Source organism: Rhipicephalus sanguineus, chromosome 5 (genome assembly GCF_013339695.2).
Source record: "Rhipicephalus sanguineus isolate Rsan-2018 chromosome 5, BIME_Rsan_1.4, whole genome shotgun sequence".
Taxonomy (NCBI): Eukaryota; Metazoa; Arthropoda; class Arachnida; order Ixodida; family Ixodidae; genus Rhipicephalus; species Rhipicephalus sanguineus.
In genome coordinates, this window is record NC_051180.1 from 204,346,629 (window position 1) to 204,366,936 (window position 20,308).

General features: G+C 44.7%; 1 protein-coding gene across 1 annotated transcript in view; it reads left to right on the top strand.

Moving 5' to 3' along the window:
- Positions 1 to 20,308, top strand: part of LOC119394579 (collagen alpha-1(II) chain) — a gene marked incomplete in the record, with an annotated part of 1,710,759 nt that overhangs the window by 243,042 nt on the left and 1,447,409 nt on the right. Inside the window, 1 exon segment of the mRNA XM_049415838.1 lies at positions 8,364 to 8,413. Within this exon segment, the coding sequence (XP_049271795.1) occupies positions 8,364 to 8,413 (50 nt within the window).

Genomic DNA, 20,308 nt, shown 5'->3' on the forward strand with positions numbered 1-20,308 from the left:
TTTAATGAGCTTATTACATGCAGTAGTGATCGCAGCGTTGCCATAACCAGCCGTCTTCAGCCTAAGGAGCTGGCTATTGAAGCTATCTTGAACCTGATGTTGGCATGACTTTTTGAGTGAAGAACACAAGGTAGAAAAAATAATGCCGTTTTTGATTAGTTTTGAGTGGGCTGAATTACCATGCAACAACGGTTTTTTAGATCTCGGTTGGTATTTCCAACATACATGCTGTGGAGTGAACAGCAGGCGTAAATCAAGATACTGCAGCTGCTGCTGCTCCGTGAACTCAGTGGTGAACCGTAGGCCATACCCACATTCTTGAAACTCGCCATGTCTGTAGGTATGTGGATGATTACCTGGTGATCTTTGATAACAACCATGATTACAGTCAGATGACCGACAGGATTATAAAATGTTTTCAAGAATGTGGGTATGGCCTACGGTTCACCACTGAGTTCACGGAGCAGCAGCAGCTGCAGTATCTTGATTTACGCCTGCTGTTCACTCCACAGCATGTATGTTGGAAATACCAACCGAGATCTAAAAAACCGTTGTTGCATGGTAATTCAGCCCACTCAAAACTAATCAAAAACGGCATTATTTTTTCTACCTTGTGTTCTTCACTCAAAAAGTCATGCCAACATCAGGTTCAAGATAGCTTCAATAGCCAGCTCCTTAGGCTGAAGACGGCTGGTTATGGCAACGCTGCGATCACTACTGCATGTAATAAGCTCATTAAATGGGTCAAGAAAGACAACGCGGATGCCTGTGATGAGCGCAAAAGTCGCGCCGGTAAATTCTCTGTTGTGCCATATCTGCATCGCTTTTCCCATGGTCTAAAAAATGTCTCTAACTGGTACAAGGTCGAGTTGGTGTTTTCCGCCCCCCAGAAGATTGGAAGGATTTGTCCCCTTATCATAAAAAAGCAGGCTCTTCTGTTAAAGCTGGATGTAACACTAAACATGTCCACAGCTTCATACCCTGCAAGATAGCTTCGGTGTATATGATTCCCTTGTCGTGCGGTAAAGTTTATGTTGGACAAAGCGGGAGGTGCATCAAGATTAGACTGCAAGAACACCTACGCTCGCTCACCTCCTCTAATGCCACGTCGTATCATCTAGTCAACCATTGCCGTTCGTGTGGATGTAATCCACACTTTATTGACACTGTCATTCTTTCACGTCATCATATTAAAACAACAAGAGAAATAATAGAAGCCTTTCACATCAACAGATTACAAGAAAAATGCATCAGCCAAGCATCCATAGATCTGTCTTCTAAAGAGTTAGAATATCTCAGGCTCACGTGCGTAGTATAGTGTCACTTCGTAATGTTTTTTTCTTATTGTCTGTTTTTATGCTGAGTATGATTTCGACGAGGCTGTCTTCCTGCTGATATCGCCTTAACGTGGTTCACGTGGCACATTTGATGACAATGATTTGGACTATGCTGGATATATTAGTGGCGTTTTTTCCAATAAACTTTCAGTTGTGAGTACAGCGCATGTCCTGTCTTTTCTCGTCCTTGTATTCGTTCTAGCGCTGCCCCATACATTACACTATGAATGGTAGAGGTTTTCGATCTAAAACAAGAATCGCATGGCCTCCAAGATGCACGCCGCGCGCTCGCCATCTCGGAGGCTTTAAAGAGTCGAGACATATTTCTCACAATGCCTCACAGATGGCAGCACATTATCTAGCGTTTGCTGTTTGCTTGATCAACGCCTCCTCTAGAAAGCCAGCGTTGGCTTGATATGTTTTCCGCTAGATGGACATAGTTGTCCATTTTTAGAGCTGTTTGAAAGTTCGTGTGTGTTTTTAGCGGCGATGGCTGCACTATTCCGGCCTTTTTCGACGTAGTTTGATGGTCTCGCCAATGCGCCTACAAATCGCCGAGTGGGCTCGTTTATGTCGTGACACCTGCGGAACAAAATGCGTTAAGGAGACTCCTTCACTACATGACATTTATGTAGTGTTTTTTTCCGAAACAGCTGCAAGTAACATCGTGGCTTTGTGGTAGGACACCTGCTTGCCACGCGAACGGCCCGGGTTCAATCCTCAATGGGACCGAAGATTTTATTCTTTATTTTATTTGCTTCTTTCTCGATTTTTCGCACACGGACGATTTTTCGCTCACAACGGCGCCGACACCGACACCGGAATTTCTGCCACACGAGCTCTCTAACGCTATCGCGTTAAAATTAGGTGGGTAGATGAGATTAAGAAGTTTGTAGGTATAACGTGGCAGCAGAAAGCACAGGACCGGGTTGATGGCGGACCATGGGAAAGGCCTTTGCCCTGCAGTGGACGTAGACAGGCTGATGATGATGATCATGCGCTGGCGACGACAAGGAAGACAATCGGTCCGCTCGAGAGGTGCAGCATAAGAGAGTGAAAAGGAAGACGTTCTGGGCCCCAGTCTTTGAGTGCTCTCTTCGAGTACGACACGCCGTAATTCTGCCTTTGTTAATAAAGCCCCTGTGTTTTATAAACCGGGACAATAAGAGGCTATGTATGCTATGCTCTACTAGCACGCCTGGATATCCGAGTGCTTAGGACGCTCGCCTTTAGATCGAGGCTACGCTGGTTCAAAACCCGCCTCGTGATTCTAAAAAGGGGAGTGGAGAGGGGAGTGGAGAGGAGGTGTGTGAGCGTGTTTGCGCATGCGCAGTAAGGGTGGTCACGCCGCACACCACCACCGGATTGAACTCCGCTATAAGATGTTCCACATCTAAATAAACAGGGCGTGCAAACACGGAGACAAGAAATCAGCCAGGGCACCAAAAACGCCCACGCGTGCCGGATTTATAGGTTCGCTATTGCATGGCCAGCGCAGATAAGTTTTCGTGCCTTCTTTCTTTTCCGCCTTTGTGCGTCTCTTCAGTTGTAAGTCGGCGTTTGTGGCTTCTTTCTTGTGTCCGTGTTTGCAAGCCCTGTCTTTTTAGAATGCATACTTACCAACTAGCTCAGCTCTCTGTTATTCCCGCCTCGTGAAGAATTTTTTTCGCCAAATTTATTTTCTTTCTTTCTATCTTTCTTTCCGTCTCTCTGTTTGTTTCTTCGTTTCTTTCTCTCTCTGTATTCGTTCTCAGGTTGCGGCACAGTGATACACACCCGATAAGATGATGGTAGTTTCCTGCGAGTGACTCACAATGAACGATTTGCTAAACAGCTTCTCTGTTAAAAAAAGAACTTTCGGTTTCGACATCGAGGGGGCGGCTTCTCAGTAAAGTGTCATCGCAGTGTGACGTCACGGGGAGATAGCAACTCGCGACGTACTAGCGGCAGCTCTGTCATCTGCTCGTGGTGCACGTAACCAACGATGAGTGAATTGCCTTCCAGCCACCCGGACAGTGATTTTTTGCGATTTAGTCGGCAATAACGAAGAGTTCACAAGCTCAGTGGAACTGTGTTGACTAGTCAGGATAATGTCCGTTGCAGTGGGGCTGGCTGGTAGATGCTCAGCGCAGAAAACGATGAAATAAATGTACAATATTTTAAAGTGTTGACTCCGGTGTGTGGACAGCGTTACCACTGCATACCAAGGAAACAAAAAATGTCCCTTGTGCTACACCTGAAAATCGTGCCAGTACTCCTTTACGCAATAGCGTAAATGAACCGTGTCAGAGAATATTCAGGGCCAGCTTCAGCGGCGTTGCCTCTGAGCGAAAGATTTCGGTAGATGCCAACGATAAAAATTTGAAGCAGTCTGGTAGAGCTGAAGATAGTTTCTATAGCCCCTTGCAAACTGAAAACTATCTGCAGGCCACCACTGCTACACGTCAAGAAACAGAGGCATGTAAAAATCAGCACCGAACACGTTTTGTAGATCGCACAGAATCAGTTTACCAAACTGCTCTGTCTTGTGGTAAAGAGTATGTCGGGCAGACGAGCCGTTGCGTAAACGACCGACTACGAGAGCACAGAAACAACGTAAACAGTGGACGATACAGATGGCTAGCGCTGCACTGCAGCACGTGTTAACGGGAACCTTGTTTCCGAAATACCACTGTAGTGTCGTCTCTCTGAGGCGAATGAACAAGACTCATAATAGAAGCAGCCGAAATAGATTTGGGTACTAACTATGTAAGTACCCCATCCCTCGCCTTAACAGAAAAAGCAATGTCATTTCTACATGTCACATATTTGCACTTGACTAAGCCACTGCCATTCATCTTCGATTGCAGTGCTTTGAATGCATGTTTTGTATTACCAGCTAAAACTGGAAAAGAATGAAAGTGTGTTGACGTTGCGCATGACAGGTAGTGTAGCGAATTAGTGTCGTGTGTGTGACCTATATAGGTGATTCCATTCGCAAATAAAACCACTTGTTTAATATCAGCGCTCGTGTTCCGTTCTTCCTGTGTCCTTCAAGCGTTTTAGTGTTATTACGTACGCCTCGTTCGGATAAAACTGACGTGTTGTCTAACGTGAGTGTGGCCGTTCATAAGCGAGCCTGTAGGCGCCAGTGTAATCGATGGGCCAGGTTAGCACCGCAATATGAACAAAACAACTCAACCTACGCAAAGAAGTCGATACACGTCTCAACGCTTGACTCAAAGCAAGAGAACGTGGCGCAGGCGGCGGGCTGCTTCGCATGAAGTCCATTCTCACATTGAGGGGGATCAGCCGGAATTTCTATTACATGTACCAAGAATACTACAAGAAATAAATTACACCCTCTCCCGCTAAAGGGGACCATGAGGCGATGCGAAGCCGGAGCACTTGTACGATCGCGTTCCGTTGGCGTTCGTTGGACATGCTACCGACCTCGTGTCGTGGAAAGTGAAGAGGGACGCTACGCTTCGTGTCTTCCATCTAGCCTGGCCGTTAATTCTCACAGGGCGAGCGGAGAACGCGGTCGACAGGCGGGCGAGAGGGGGGCAGCGTAGGAGAGGAGAGAGAAGGGGAGGGGACGCGCATGCGCTCGAGCTCATCGCGGCGTTGTGCAGGAGAGAATTTCGGCATGTCTAGCCCGCGTTTCAGATGAAGAGTGGAAAGGGGGATGGGAGAGGGGAAGTGGAGAGGGAAAGGGGTAGATGAGAAGGGGAATGGTGAGGGGGAGTGGAGAGGAGGTATGTGGAGAGGGTATGCGCATGCGCAGTGAGGGTGGTCACGCCGCACACCACCACCACCGGTTTGAGCTCGACCTTAAGATACTTCGCATCTAAAAAAGATAGCGTTACAATAATTCAACCATGCAGCAATCATGACAACAGCAGGTGCAATACGCAATTCATTAAGCCTTGTTCGCAGGATAGGTTAGAAGCAAGCAAAAGCGTAGCCGTACTACTGCGTAAAGTTCTCATAAACTTGTCTACATTATTCTTCCTGCAACGCCTTCCATATTTCTGTCATTGTCCGAAAATGAAATTAAAAATGTCGCAACGTGTGATGGATTGCCTTATGATAGGACATTTAGCACGAAAGTGTTTTATGCCGGGGTCCACCAAGACTTTCATGACGTATTTCCGTTACGGAAGTACGTAAGCAAAATAAATGTCATCAGATGGCAAAGAAAAAAAGCTATAATAAAAGGTTTCGTTGACGGGAATCGAACCCATGACCTCTCGGTCCGCGACGATGGCTGGCGGGCGTTCAGCTTACTGACCTACCGCCAAACAAATTACGGAGGCGACATGAACGCGCCCTTTATCTTTTACACTTGCCTCTCACAGTGATCTTGGATGGATGGATGCTGTGAGCGTCCCCTTTAAAACGGGGCGATGACATCTGTGCCACCAGGTTCGAAAAAAAAAACGCACCCTTGCAACGACCGTTCCATTCGGCGCGCTTGCAATACAAGTTTAATTTCGTCAACGCTTTAACACACCGAGAGGTGGTGGTTTTAGCGCAAACCTCGCTCATAGCATCCAGCCATATCGACAAATAGCTCTCCGACGCGTGCCTGGCTGTCGCTCCGCGTTCCCCGCTCGCCCTGTGAGAAGTAACGCCGCCACCAAATGAACACACTGAATCGAAAGACGAGTATTGTCCCTCAGCACTTCGAAGCTTCGTCAACTGGCTTGCATCGAGTTCAGTAGTTAGATGTTCAGTCGGTCACTAACGTTGCTGCATTTGGTAGAACATTTGCTGCGATGCGTCTGCTGGCGATGTAGAGCTTTCACTTCCCCTTTCGTTCTTAAAGCCTCCTGGGCTACCAAAGGAACTGGGCATTCTGGCCTCGCGAATCTTCTATAGACTTTTATAGCGAAGTTTCATCAGGCAGGCAGGTACACAGCAGGTGGTTTCAAGGGCCAACCCTGCGTGATCAGGGTTCAGAATATTAATCACCTATAGGGTCTTGAGTATCAAAGCCGCCTTCGTTATGGTAGTTTGCACCTGCGCTTCATGTTCCTGCTGTTCCGAAGGCTGGGCTACAGGACGGGTGTCGGGACAGAAATTCGTCGCCCTGGCCTCGCACGTCTCGAAGTTCTCATTGGTGAAAAAATCTTGTGATGGGTGGATATAGCGTTGACTGGTCGGGGTGCAGGGCTCTCGATATGTTCCTCTCTATGTGCACGTCCAAGACCTTGGAAACCTCAGGTCGTCGTCGTAAAGGGCGAGTCAGTACGGAGCTGAAGTAGACGTGAGGGCTCCCGTCTCAAGAGCCTCCAGACGACGCCTGCATACACGCTGCTGACCTCCATGGACTGTCTTGCCTTGCTAACATCGGGCCGTCGTCGTGAAGGGCGAGTCAATACAGAGCCGAATTAGACGTGAGGGCTCCCGTCCCGCGAGCCTCCAGACGACGCCTGCATACACGTTGCTGACCTCCATGGACTGTCTTGCCTTGCGAACATCGGGCCATCGTCGTGAAGGGCGAGTCAGTACGGAGCCAAAGTTAACATGAGGGCTCCCGTCTCGCGAACCTCCAGACGGCACCTGCAGTTACTTCAGTCCATGGGTGCTCCTAGCGGTCTCAGTTCCAGCCGGAGTCGTGGTCCCGGATTTCACGGCAACAAATGTAAAGAACTGAGACCGACGCCACGACTGCCCCGTCTTCTTCCCCTTTAATGGCACACCCTAATCGCATGATGATGATACATATCCCCCAGATGCGGTGGTCGTTTTCTTCTATTTTCAAAAAAGCCATTCTAGAGGGAATACACACCGCGCGTAGCGTTTCTCTTCGCATTTCACGACGCTTAGAAGGAGTGCATATCGAGCATTAGTGTTTATGATGTGCTTGTTGTTGCCATATTTTCGCGGGATTCACCATATGCGGAGTCCACGTATTTGTTAAGAACCTCAGCTACCACAAGGCTTAAATCATGATCATGGAGGTTTGTCGTCGGTACGGAGATGTGCCACTAGGCGTCAGCGTGAGTGCGATGCGTCCACATCAAGCGGTGCTTGATGTGGACGCATCAACAACAGTAGACATTGTACAAGCTTATACCAATGCACTATAAACCATAAACTACTTCTGTGACGACACGTTTCACTTTCGTGTTATACCGAGTCCTATGACGGAGGGATCACCTAACCATCTTTTTAATGGGATTTGCAATAGGGTAGCTTGAGTTCGTCGTGCTACGGAATTTAGAGGTCAAATCATTCTGAGAAAAAACCTATCTTCTTCGAAGGAATTGACAAGTATTGGTAACTCTACCTTGAATAGTCCACATTGGAACACTGCCTCTTAAGTTGTAATCTAACCGGCTCAAATGCAGATTCCGGTGTAGTCTTAGTTGGTTGACGTTTGAATTGAGGCACGGATGGGAAAAACTACTGCAAGAATTGGCAAATTATCTCTTCTCTTTACTTCCTTTCTCCCACGTTTTCTCGTGTAGTTTTGTTTACCCTGGTACAATATTTTACCGAAAATTGCCGTGTTGTAGGCAATTCCGGGAACGGCAAAAGGTTGCAGTAAAACGTAATATTTTAGCTGTAGCAAAGGATTTTTTCCCTATCCCTGTAACTACTCCACTCTTTCTTCATACTGGTATTCTGTTTGTTCATATTGATGCATGTAGTAGATAATGACCGGAAACCTGTCACATTCAAGAAAATGAATCAGTTGTGTATGTGAGCCTTCTGTTGCCTGTTGAAATAAGAGGTTAGCCTGCTTATTCAGAGTGAACGTCGGCTTTTTCGCACGTGCGTGTATGAGGCAAAGTTTTTATGTTTTTGTGTACTTACCTGTGTAGTTTCGGCCATGAGCATGCGCACATGCTTGTTATCTGACTTAGAAAAGCGAAACTGCAATAAACTCGGCTGGAAGTACATCGTCGTGTGTGTCTTCTCTTTTCATTGATCCCGTCTTTCGCGCTGCTGTTTCAGTGCCGCACATTTCAACCAACTCGCCCTGTCCTGCTTCTTCTGTAGTCACTAATTGGGCTTCTGAATTCCACTTCACAGGGGACAGCAGGGAAGTCTTCAGGCCAGCGACAGTGCATCCCGACACTCCTGTAAGTCCCAAAGCAATATCTAGGGCTCCGGGTTTTCGGTGTTTATTTTTCTTGAAAATCGGCGGGTGTTTATCGAAGTTTATATTTTTGGCGGAAATTCGGCGTTTATCGGAGCTTATTTCTTGTAAATCCCCAATTCTCCGAAATTCGGAGTTTTGCATTATCCTCAAAACCCCAAAATTCTAGATCAATTGATATCTGAATATACGCAATACATCAATACACACGAAGCACATTTTATTTTTATTGCGATAGCAATTATATGGACAGTCTCGGCTGGAAAATGTCCGTCCCCGTCGCCGTCATTCACCGTATGGGTATAAGTATGTATATATATAGAAAAGCCACAAATAAAAATAATTCAGAAATACTTTCCGGCGCGCGGAATCGAACGGGCGACCTCTCGCTTTGCAGCCCGCCGCGTTAGACGTTAGACCACGACAGCACCGTCTTTCAGCCTGCTAACCTTTACAAAAATTCTCATTGAAAAACCATAGAGAAGTTATTGAGCAATGTCAACAGATGGCACTGAAAATACATTGCGGATCAATAGAAAAACTGTTGAGAAAACTGTTGACCAGTATTGAAAATTGGCCCGCGACTTTCAATTGAAAGACCATTATGTAAGTCAACATCGATATATCGTTGAGAGGAAAAGAAACGTCAATTGAAAATACATTGTGGATCAATAGAAAAACCGTTGAGCAAGCTATTGACCAGTATTGAAAATTGGCCCGCGACTTTCAATTGAAAGACCATTACGCAAATCAACATTGATTTATCATTGAGAGGAAAAGAAACGTCAATTGAAAATACGTTGTGGATCAAGTGAAATTTCGTTGAGCTAGCTGTTGACCAGTATTGAAAATTGGCCCACGACTTTCAATTGAACGACCATTAAGGAAATCAATATTGATTTATCGTTCAAAAAACGGTGAACGTCAAATTGAAGCATTGTTGATAGGGTTTTCACATTCAACACTGAAACGTCAATGAAACATGGGTGACGCTCATAGCCTGACTGAGATCATTCTTGATTTGGGAAAATGGCCAAATATAAATGTAAGTACATGTGTACTGCAGGCCTAGCTAGGTCACCTTGGGCCTGCAGTACATAAGTGCCTACATTTTCATTTGCCCATTCTTTCAAAACAACAATAATCTCAATTACGCGACATAGCTTCAGATTGCTGCCAGCTGGAATAAAACCTTTAACATCATCGTTTATGAATACACTGCTTGTTTTTCACACGCTGTAAGGTGCAGCAAAGGAGGTGATGTTTAAAACTTACTCAAATCTGTATTATATCTCGAACTCTATCACAGCCAAAGCTATATACCAGTCTCCTCTACCAACAGATATTCACACAGGTCATATTTTAGCAGTGTACATGGCTCCCTTTGTCCAGTCAGGTAGTGTTTGCAGGGTGCAAACACCTGTGAGTAAACGACACTTATACTTGCACCTGAGGTTGGCGACACCACGGCACACGCCAAGCATCAACACATTAACGCTGCCATGAACTTCTGTTCTTCTCTATTAGCTTGTTTTAATGGACACTAACCGAGTTTCCGTGTAACTTGGGAAGAAAGAAGAGAACAGTTTTCTAAGTAAAATATTTATTTTTAAGCAACAACTTTTGTTCAAGTTCCTAAGTATTTGTGATTTGACATAGCGAGAACTTCCCACTGTAATGTGCAAACTGCATCCAAGTTGACAAAATAAGTTAAACACTATGTAAAGCACCACTCTAATAAATAAATTTTAGACAACTACAGGTACCAGAAGGTAAAAAAGCGCATAAACACTGCTGACAAGGCACACACACTACGGGAAGAAATGTGCTGAAGGAGTGAACAGGGCTCATACTGGTTTCAAAGCCCAAATTCAAGGATCTTCAAGGATTCCTATAGAAGGTTCTTGGAGGATGGAAGGCAGCATCACAAGTATCAATTTTCTGCTCTAACAAAGTTTCCAAAACAATACGGGCAGCTTTAAGCATTTGAAGTAAAAAATGGGATTCAGCCAAGTGAGAACCTAGAGACAATGAAGCCAAGGAAAGTATAAAGCACATAATTCGTAGGCTTTAACTGTAGAGTAGTAATTATGACATAAATGGAAAGGAATTAAAGAGGATGAAAAATCAACTTGCTGCTGATAGGGACCAAATCTACAACCTTGAGATAATGCGTCCGATACTCTACCTGATCATATTAGCTTCCTACTGTGCACAAAATTCACAGCATTGATGCAGCTGCTGGGACATCTTTGATATTAGATAAGTAATCTTGTTCAGTTCCCCCGTCTCACTTTTTCAGGCATTGAGAAACTGTTCAGTTTTATGACGATGTACGACGCTTCTACTTTTTCCAAGTACTGACCTGCTAAACAAAATAGTAATGATGCTTCAAAATTTTATCCCCAATTTTTACAATTTGATCGTTGAATACATTTTTGACTCCATGCAGTCATCATGCTTCTCCTGTTTTTGGGCTTTGATAACAATTGAGTCAAGTGCGAATTGGATTTATGCCAGTAGGGCAATCAACTTAGCAAATATCCTCTACATATAAAGTCAAGGTTCTTGCCTACACAAAAGAGCAATAACAATCACTACATGGGAGTCAATCATTAAGCCTGAGCAGCAATGCCATCAGCTTTAGTCAGAAGTACTTGCTTTCTTGCACAAAGCATCAACTTTTTTTCACATTTTGCCTGCATTATAGGACAGTGGATGTTTGTTGAGCTAGAAGATCTATCACACATATTGAGCTTGCTATAGAAGAAGAGAAGCTAGGCGCTGGAAGTGAAGTCGAGTCCCGAGGAGCCAAATCAAGAGAAAGGGGGAGAAGGCAGAGCGACACTTGCGGAGCAGTGTCGCTCTGCCTTCGGTCAAGCAGTGATGCAAGCAAGGTAAACACAGTAGCGAAATCATCATTGAGCACGACATGTTCCCTCAGTTTGCTAGACAAATGTTTACAGAACACAGAAAGAAATTAGTATCATCAATATTGGCCACTATATGCTAAGAAATTCCAAGGGTTTTCAAGGGTTTCAGGGCTTTAAAAATGTACTTTACTTTTTCAAGGGTTTTCAATCGTTTCAAGGACCTGCATGCATCCTCAGTAAAGGAGCAGATCACAATTTAAAGTGGAATGTGCGCCCTATGAATACCACCAAAATATGGGATTGCAAACTTGAAGCTTGATTGAGCGCTCACTTAATGCAACTGCACATAAACTTACACATTACAATATTGCAACACTTGACTAGTGAATGCAATTAATGTTAAATTAGCGTAACGCAATTGTTCGTACACTTGCACATTATAAAATCACAGTCGTTCACTATTGGTAGCACCACCGCTCTTCATCTGTTCAGGCAACTTCGGTTCCCTCGACAGAAGTGGGGCCAAGGTGTTCTGTACATTCGTGGCCAGCGATTTGTGACAGATGAAGCCTGCGACAGAAGGACAGGACACTTATAACTAAAAGTTCCACGAGAAAAATATAACAAACTTTGCACACGTCACGATGAAATTATTTGATTAGTTCTGTATGGGTATAACTGCAGTGCATGGCCAGCACATTGCGTTCCCCAGTAAAAATGCAAAAGAGGGCAAGAACGAAAAGCACGGTGTGCCAGAGCTTTATGAACACCTTCTATGTCAAAGGTGTGAACCATACTTTACCACTTTGGCTGCAGCATAATTTCCAGCTAGACATATAACAAACAAAAGAGGAGAGACAGGGCAGAGCTCTTGCCTTCAACTGCTGAAATTCATTCACAAACCCAGAGTATCCCCAATGGACAAACAAATGATCCAACAAATGTGCCAGAAATAACATTCAGGCAGGCCAGCAAAAACATTTCACTGGCGACAGAAGTCATTGTTGGTAAGCTTCTTAAGATATGCCACTTCTTGCCCAACGAGTTCAAAAATGGCACACTTACATATTTATCACCAGCCATGAAAATGCAGCAGTCTTACTGCCTGTCTGTCTAGAGAGCAGTCAGAGCCCACATATCTAGTTAAAAACACGAGTTACGTTTTTAGTTTTAACAGTCAAATAAATAGAGTGCGTCGCTCAGTGGATTTGCTTGCACGTAAAGTGACTTCCTTGCATGTCTGATTGTTTCAATTTCGTCAGCTGAAGCCTAGTTCTCTCTGGCAGTTGAGCTGCCAAAAAGATTGAGCTGCCTCTGCCCCTTCACTCTTCATTTTCCTGTTCAGCATAGGCGTTAGGAGATATGACACAGCCAAAGCAATCACACAAACTACCCCAACTCTCTTATTTAACTTTGCCTACTGAGTAACAATATGTTTACTAAGAAAACTTACAAAAACTACGAGACATTTTGAAGTAATTTTGTCTGTTTACCCAAGTGAGATGCAAACAGCTTTTGGAAGTTTGTATCGTGTAGCATATTTTCATTGCTCCTAAACAAAATTCCACCACGACACAAGAATTAAGAGTCGCTTCAATTTAATTTGCATCGTACAAGCTGATATGCTGTTAAAGGGACACTAAAGGCAAATAACAATTTATGTCAGAGTGAAAGTCCAATGTATGACAACTTCTAAAACGGCAATATTATCAACAGCAGTGCCCTACTTACCGAGAAATTAAGCTAAATGTATCACATGATGAGCGCCACGAGTGGGACATTTTCGAAGTGATCCCGATGACGTATGGAAGTCGGCCTACAATAAATCACTAGTAATCAAACTAGCAGCAGTAAAAAAAGAACCTTCCGAGCATCAAAAGCCGTAATAAAATGCTGTTTGTTCGTTTCCACTTGATTCATGAAAAAAAAATAACAGCCGTGGCGTTGCCATGGGGAACGGCGCGCGTGGTTCAAAGGTTCCGTTTTCGCCGAACTGCGCCTCGCCCGTCTCAGTGGTAGTTTCGGGATCGCGTACTGCCCGCGTGTGTTTTGCGCGCTCGTGAAAGTCGCTCTGACAGAAAGTTCGACAAAATGCCGCATGAGCTTCGTCGCCCGACACCGCACTGCTGGTTTCCTCGCTGCTTTCGGGGTCGGGCTCGGGAGAGTCGCTGCCGAGGCTGCTATCGTAGTACGCAACGACGCCGGCACTACGAGCCCTCAGCAGCATACCGCGTTCATCGGGGCTCAAGTCGCTGAATTGGAGCCCAGCGTTGCGAGCCAATGTCTCGTTGTCAAGTTCTCCGTCCACATCCATTGCGGCGATTGCGGCAAGCTTCGATGGCAGTTGTTGCTACTGTGGGTCCCGCTACTTCCGCTCTGCTGCTACTAGTGTCGGCGGCCGCGCAGTAAAAGCGGGCAACGTTGGGCACGGCAGCAGTGACGTATGATAGTCGTATTTTCAGGCGGGAGATTTGAAGCGCGCTAACGCGATGCGGACCACTAAAAACGTGATTTTGTTTCAAAATAAGCACTTCCTTGGCACAAAAGCAGCGCTACGAGGTTTCTGGACCGCTATTTCAACAATCAACGTCGACTTAATATTTGCCTTTAGTGTCCCTTTAAGTGCATTTTGTATGTCATAATTACTCTTCATAGGCTTCTCTACAAACAAACGTTAACACGGCTGACCAATGAAGTGTTTTCAAACTTCAGAACACCATTTTACTTTGGCTTTACTGCAGTTATGCAAGCTGGTTAGACTAAAGCCTGCAGAACACAACAGCTATCAGAAATGTTCTGTTTCAAAAGTGGCATATTCACTGTCGGATATACTTGTAAGAATATTATTTTTTTTATAACTATAAACCCACACTTACTGACAAGCAGTCTACGACAGCCAAATGCTCCTTTTGAAGTAAGAAATCACGAAAGAGTTGAACAGTTTCACAGTGGGATTCTAAGGTACATGTCACAGTTTGTAAGAAGCGAAAGATAGCAGACATCAAACGCCTATTCAGTGCTGTTTGATTTAGTCAGCATGTTGAAAAAAGTTACACGTTTTCCCTAACTTAGCAGCGAAGTTGATTGATGGCGTGTTATAAATGAGCTAGGTGCTTACTGGCAAACAAGCACCAAACATCCCATGCAAATATAAGGGGACCACCAATCACACAGGACATCGAATAACTCATCTGGAATACAATATCCTATTAGCTTGTAGTGAAGTTTTAAACAGCAGACGGGACAATGTTAACGCCCAAGCTATGGAACGCGCAAAAAATGTCATAATATCCGGGGTTTAACGACCCAAAACCACGATATGATTATGAGAGATGCCGTAGTGGAGGACTCCGGAAATTTCGAACACCTGGGGTTCTTTAACGTGCACCTAAATCTAAGTACACGGGCCTCAAACATTTTCGCCTCCATCGAAAATGCAGCCGCCGCGACCGGGATTCGCTCCCGCAAATTTCGGGCCAGCAGTCGGGCGCCATAACCACTTGACCACCGTGGCAGGGGCCAAACAATGTAAAAAAGAATATGGAAGTCACTGAGCATTACAGTACAAGAAGCGTGCATGCAAAAATTTGCTTCATCTGGTGACAAGATAGTCGGCACACCATTATTAGGTATGGCAGCAGAAGTAACATTGCTCAATGATAAGACACCTCATGTGTCCCTTTTTTCCTTTCCTCTGTGAAAATTACTTTTTGAAACTGCAATATATGGCTAGATTTTACTAATAACATTCCGTTCGTAGTCAGCGCTCTGGCTGTGCTCTACCAGTCTTGCTCTTCGTTATTGCTGTTTTACACATAAAGGTAAAGAATAACACTTGAATGCCATAGTCCGCTGCCAGTTCATTGGCACAACTTGGTTAGGGCAAACACAATGCCTAAGACGGCACTAACACACAAGCATGCATACCTAACAACTTGTTTTACCAAGTTTTACTTCATCATGAAACTCTGAAAATCAATTTGTTAATTCTGCCTCGCATAGATGTCCCAAGTTTCCTCAAACAGTGAGATATCCTGCTATGGCGCTGTGCAGGTAGCTGACAACATATTTTTTCAGCACATCCTAGCAGAAGCAGGTGGCTACAAGCATGAATGGCCAAGTGGAACATGTATATGACATGCACTTGCTATTACATATTGTTTCCTGTCTTGGAGTTGCTCACAATATAGGAGCAATAAGTCTCTTAATTGAAAAGGTCTAAACTGTCGATTTGTAGTGATGGAAACAAATACCATTTAATATGGCCTTGTCCAGACTTGCACGAAGAATGCTTCCATCTTTCACAGCAAGCTGTCCACCACTTGTCTCTTGAGCAGCTGTCTATGCTGGATACATGCATAACAGATAACACAAAAAGTTCCGTCAACTTGCGCACAAAGAGTCCTTACAGTACAGAAGTAGTAATATTAAGCATGATGGCTTAACACAGGCATATCATTATATACCAAAATTGTCCTCGAAAATAGGCCCAGGATGCATTAAGAACAAGTATTAGAGTAGTAGTGGGTCAATTTGCATTGGGTGTCGAATTTTTACTACAATTGTGTATTACAAAAGGGTGAGATATACAGCTTGCCATGTAGGTAATTTGAACACAAGAAAACTCCAGGAGCACTCCCACCAAAATATTAAATAAATATACGTGTGGTCAATTTGCAGAATGGATGACAATGAGCCCATTTATTGTATGACATCATGAATGTGGAGATTTCAAAAAAGCTTAAGATTCAGTAAAAGAGCAAGAATGCCAGACGGGTCAGAAAAGATTGAGCACTGTGTTAGTTTTTCTTTCCCTCTGCTGTTCTTACTTTCATTAAATCTTGGGCACGCTTTAGCAACATGCCCAATTTTCCTCTCTCTGAAACAACTATCCTTGCTGTACTAAAGTCCATTCATGTGAAGACCTGGTCCTTTACACTAGAAGTGCCTGTTCAATTTAATGAGCCCTTGATCCACTCCCGTTCTTTTGTTCTTTAATAGCGAGGGCCTCGTGCCAGCAAACTTGATGCCCTCAGGTAGCACATGACGGTTTATTGATCAGCTACCAGCTCGTAGATTTCACGGGCTATGCGACACCAGCATGACTACGAATGCTGGTGTGGCACTGCCGGGATTACACACACAGAAGTGCCCAGTGGGGTGGATGAGAGAACGACTATGTCGTAGCTAGAGTGGTGGAGTATGAGATGCAACACTTTGTTGTAGGTTCAGGCCCTGGCAGCAGAATGTTTGTATTTTTGTCTACATTAATTCCTCTTTATGTCATAATTACTACACTACTTTTAAAAACTACGAATATTCTCCCCTATACCTCCCTTGGCTTCATCAGGTTTTGTCGAACAAAAATACTGAGCCCCTTGATCTATTCCATTTTTTTAGTTTGTTCAATTTCTCAGTGCTGTAATCACACCTGAGAACCAGTAACCTCACTGTGATCTGCAAACATGTATACAGATATCAGAAATTGCATTCTCTAATTAATTACTTCATAAACTAAAGCAGCATTGTCACCAGTTTCACTGAATGCTAGATCTTAGTTGTGCATCCTGCAAATAAGAAACCCCTTTCAATTTCCTCTTTCTTTAGCAAAGCACCAAGGAAAACAAGAACTATACAGTACAACACAATCAAGTAGTGTTTCAATGCACCAGCGCAGCCTAATAAACCATTTACCATTTGGGATAAGAAGCTTTTGCAATGGTGCTATTCCCTGTTACAAGAATTTGTATTAGAATGTGTATGGTTCATCAAAGAAAATATGAAATGGCATGTCAGATATCTGACCCAATTTTTATCACACGAACACAGCAACAAAAAGAGCATGTAATTGTTAATAAGCTTAATTGAACTGACACTAAATATCAAGCACTCATTACCTACTTTTTAATTGCTGACTTGAGTGCAGTTGTTTATATTAGAAAGTTGTGGTGCATGACAATTTAGAGCATACCAAGTTTTGCTTGAAATGTCATCCCTTCCTTGTCACGTGCAGTTCAGACACGCCGCGTGTCCCGCGCCAGTTTCGATATCAACCTTAAAATTGGAAGTTGAATATCTCGGATAACGTGCAACTCTCGCGATTTCAAAAAAAAAAAGGCATGCCACAACTTGGCACGCACAATATCTTTTTAATATAAACTACCTCCCTAAATAATTTAAAAGTGGATGAACGAGTTGTTAATTAACAGCGTAAATGTAATTTTGCTTGCGGCAAAGTATTTCCGCCTCGACTTCAAGTTCATGAGCGAAAATGACAGGAGCCTGACTGTCACACAACGTTTATAAAAAATATGTAATGTCCAAAAAGAAAACACACACACTACATGCATGCTGTGCGACTTCCCGTTAAGTTTGATGTGTGTACTTCCTGTTACTACAAGTATCCATAGCGTGATTCACACAAATGCATTGCTTCAAATGGGCATCCAGCACACATCTAGGTGCTACGAGCCGCGACCTTGCGCATTTACACCACAGAAAGGGTGTGGAACGACCAGTATGTTTAAAAGCGGACCAACTTTTACGGCGACAAGGCAATGTGCAAGTCGCTCCAAGCGACGATCTCGTGCAGCCAAGTTTAACGGCTCAACAACACGAGGCGTGCGTGGCAGGAGCACAGAATCCCGTAATGGAACGCGCATTCTTCAGCTTGTTTTCAACTGTAATCAACGCACACGGCAACCGCTCCATAGAAAGGTATAACGAAGAGCACAGAAAGCAGCGACACTAGCACAATGCATAGTTTTTTAGCAGGCCCTTGCTCTTGCGCAGCATCCCTTCTGTGGTAACTGGCCGCCCGCCCAGGCACTCTTACCTGCATAAAAGTTTTCATGCACTAAATTAACTCAGTAACGCAATTTGGTAACATTCTTGAACTCACCGAGGTGTTGTATCCGCTGCGGCGACTGTCTCGTCAAACGGCCCGCGCTTGCGATCTTGTTCAAAGCTCGCGTCCGTTGGTTGGTGCCGCGACGACGCATCGCCGCCGTCGATTCCGTGTCAAACAACGACCCGAACGTCCCGACACGCGATGTAAGTAGTATGTACGTGTTCATTCAACAACGATAACCGCACGTAATATTGATAAACACGGTAAAAATAGATGCGCGAAACACCACTTCGTTCGCAGCGAGCGCAGGCAGCCTTTCAACGGAACCCGTTTGAACCACGTCACGTGTTCACTGACGTCTCTGCGCGTGCGCGTTCTTCGGTTTGAACTGATTGGCTCTCTCGCTCAGCGGGCGATTTGAATCCTTGAACTGAGTTGCGGCAACTATTTCTCCCTTCCGTCTACTGCATCTCCCTGTTCATGGCCTCCGATACGCCGGCATGCAATCTTGGAGGCCATGGCTTGTTCACCACTTCTTTCTCGGACGCGCACCTGTACCAGGGGCGTAGCCAGAAATTTTTTTCGGGGGGGGGGGGGGTTCAACCATACTTTATGTATGTTCGTGCGTGCGTTTGTATGTGTGCGTGTATATATACGCAAGCAAAATTGAAAAATTTCGGGGGGGGTTGAACCCCCCCAACCCCCCCCCCCTTGGCTACGCCCCTGGCCTGTACTGTACTGTACAATCGGGCGGCCGCAACGTGTCAGCCGCGTCTGATCGGTTCTTACTACTACTACTACTACTGCGCTTTTGCTATTTAAAAATATACAGCATCTGTACACGAGTGGTGCGTTTTAATTACTGCTAAAAGTAACAGCTGCTGTCTTTACGGCTGGCTAAGTGTGCACGTCCGTGCGTGTGCAAAACAAAAGCACGTCGAAAACCGGGGCCTTTTGACAACAAGTGTTCACTGTGCTACTTAATACCTCTTCGCAGGCACGTAGCAAGCCCCCCCCCCCCCCCCCGAAAAAAAAATCGTTTCTACGTGCCTGCCGCTTCGTATTGAGCAACGAACCAATGGTACCATCAATGCCTCGCCCTTAGTGTGATTCAGCTGCAGCTTCTTTCTTATTGATGTACTTTGTTAGCCTTAATTGATATATTCTAAGTTGGGCATGTAAGCAAGTTACTATCAATTTGAAACTGCCCATTTAAACACTTTTCAAAAGTACATTGCACGTCGTCGTAATAAAAGCAGGAGAAAATACTTATTTGTTGAAAGGCGACAGCTAATCGACAAAACAGTAGTTTAACAAACTTCGTTTCTCGGCAAGTTCGTTTATATTCGAAAAGAAAGCCAACGTACTGTGTATACTGAATAGTAACAGAAACAGCAATACTGCACTGAATTCCACTATTTATGTCTTGAAAGAGGCTGTTTTCCTGTGCGTGACCGTTATCCCGCTTCGACATTGCGCTTTGCAGTATTCCATGAAATACGTTGTCCTTGGCAATGGACAAACGAAGGCGGAAAGACCATACGGTCCTTGCAGTTATAGTAGTTTCTTTTGTGAGTTACTGTGTTCGTTAAAAGTGCGATCTATAAATACAAGACAAAATTTACAAGTTTCGATTCGTTTTTATAGCATCATTGATCCCAGGAGGGTTAGAGTCAAAGAACCCGTGCATACACAAAAACTGTTCTCAGATGGTTAAAGAAGACATTAGTGGTAAATAACGATGAGAACGACCGACACGTACACGACCGGCGAAACCAGGGGGGGGGGGGGGCAGGGGGCCGCGGAGCGAGCGCGCGCCTCCAGACGGCGGCCGTGGTTTTACAATAAAGGATCGGTCGAGAAGAGCGAACTGCGACGAATGTTCACAAAAGAAACGTGGAGTTTCAAAGGTAAGGGTGCGAGGAAGTTCTGTAGGTCCGGTGCACATATAGGTTGGAGAAATGAAAGGGCGTACTTACGAAAACTGCGCGCATTATACTGGTTTGTGAGCGTTTTACAGCCTTCGTGAAGACTTCGACCAGCGCGCACCCGCGTTTGTGTGTGTGTGTGTGTGAGTGTGTGTGTGTGTGTGTGTGTGCGCGTGCGTGCGTGTGTGTGTGTGTGTGCGTGCGTGCGTGCGTGCGTATATATATAT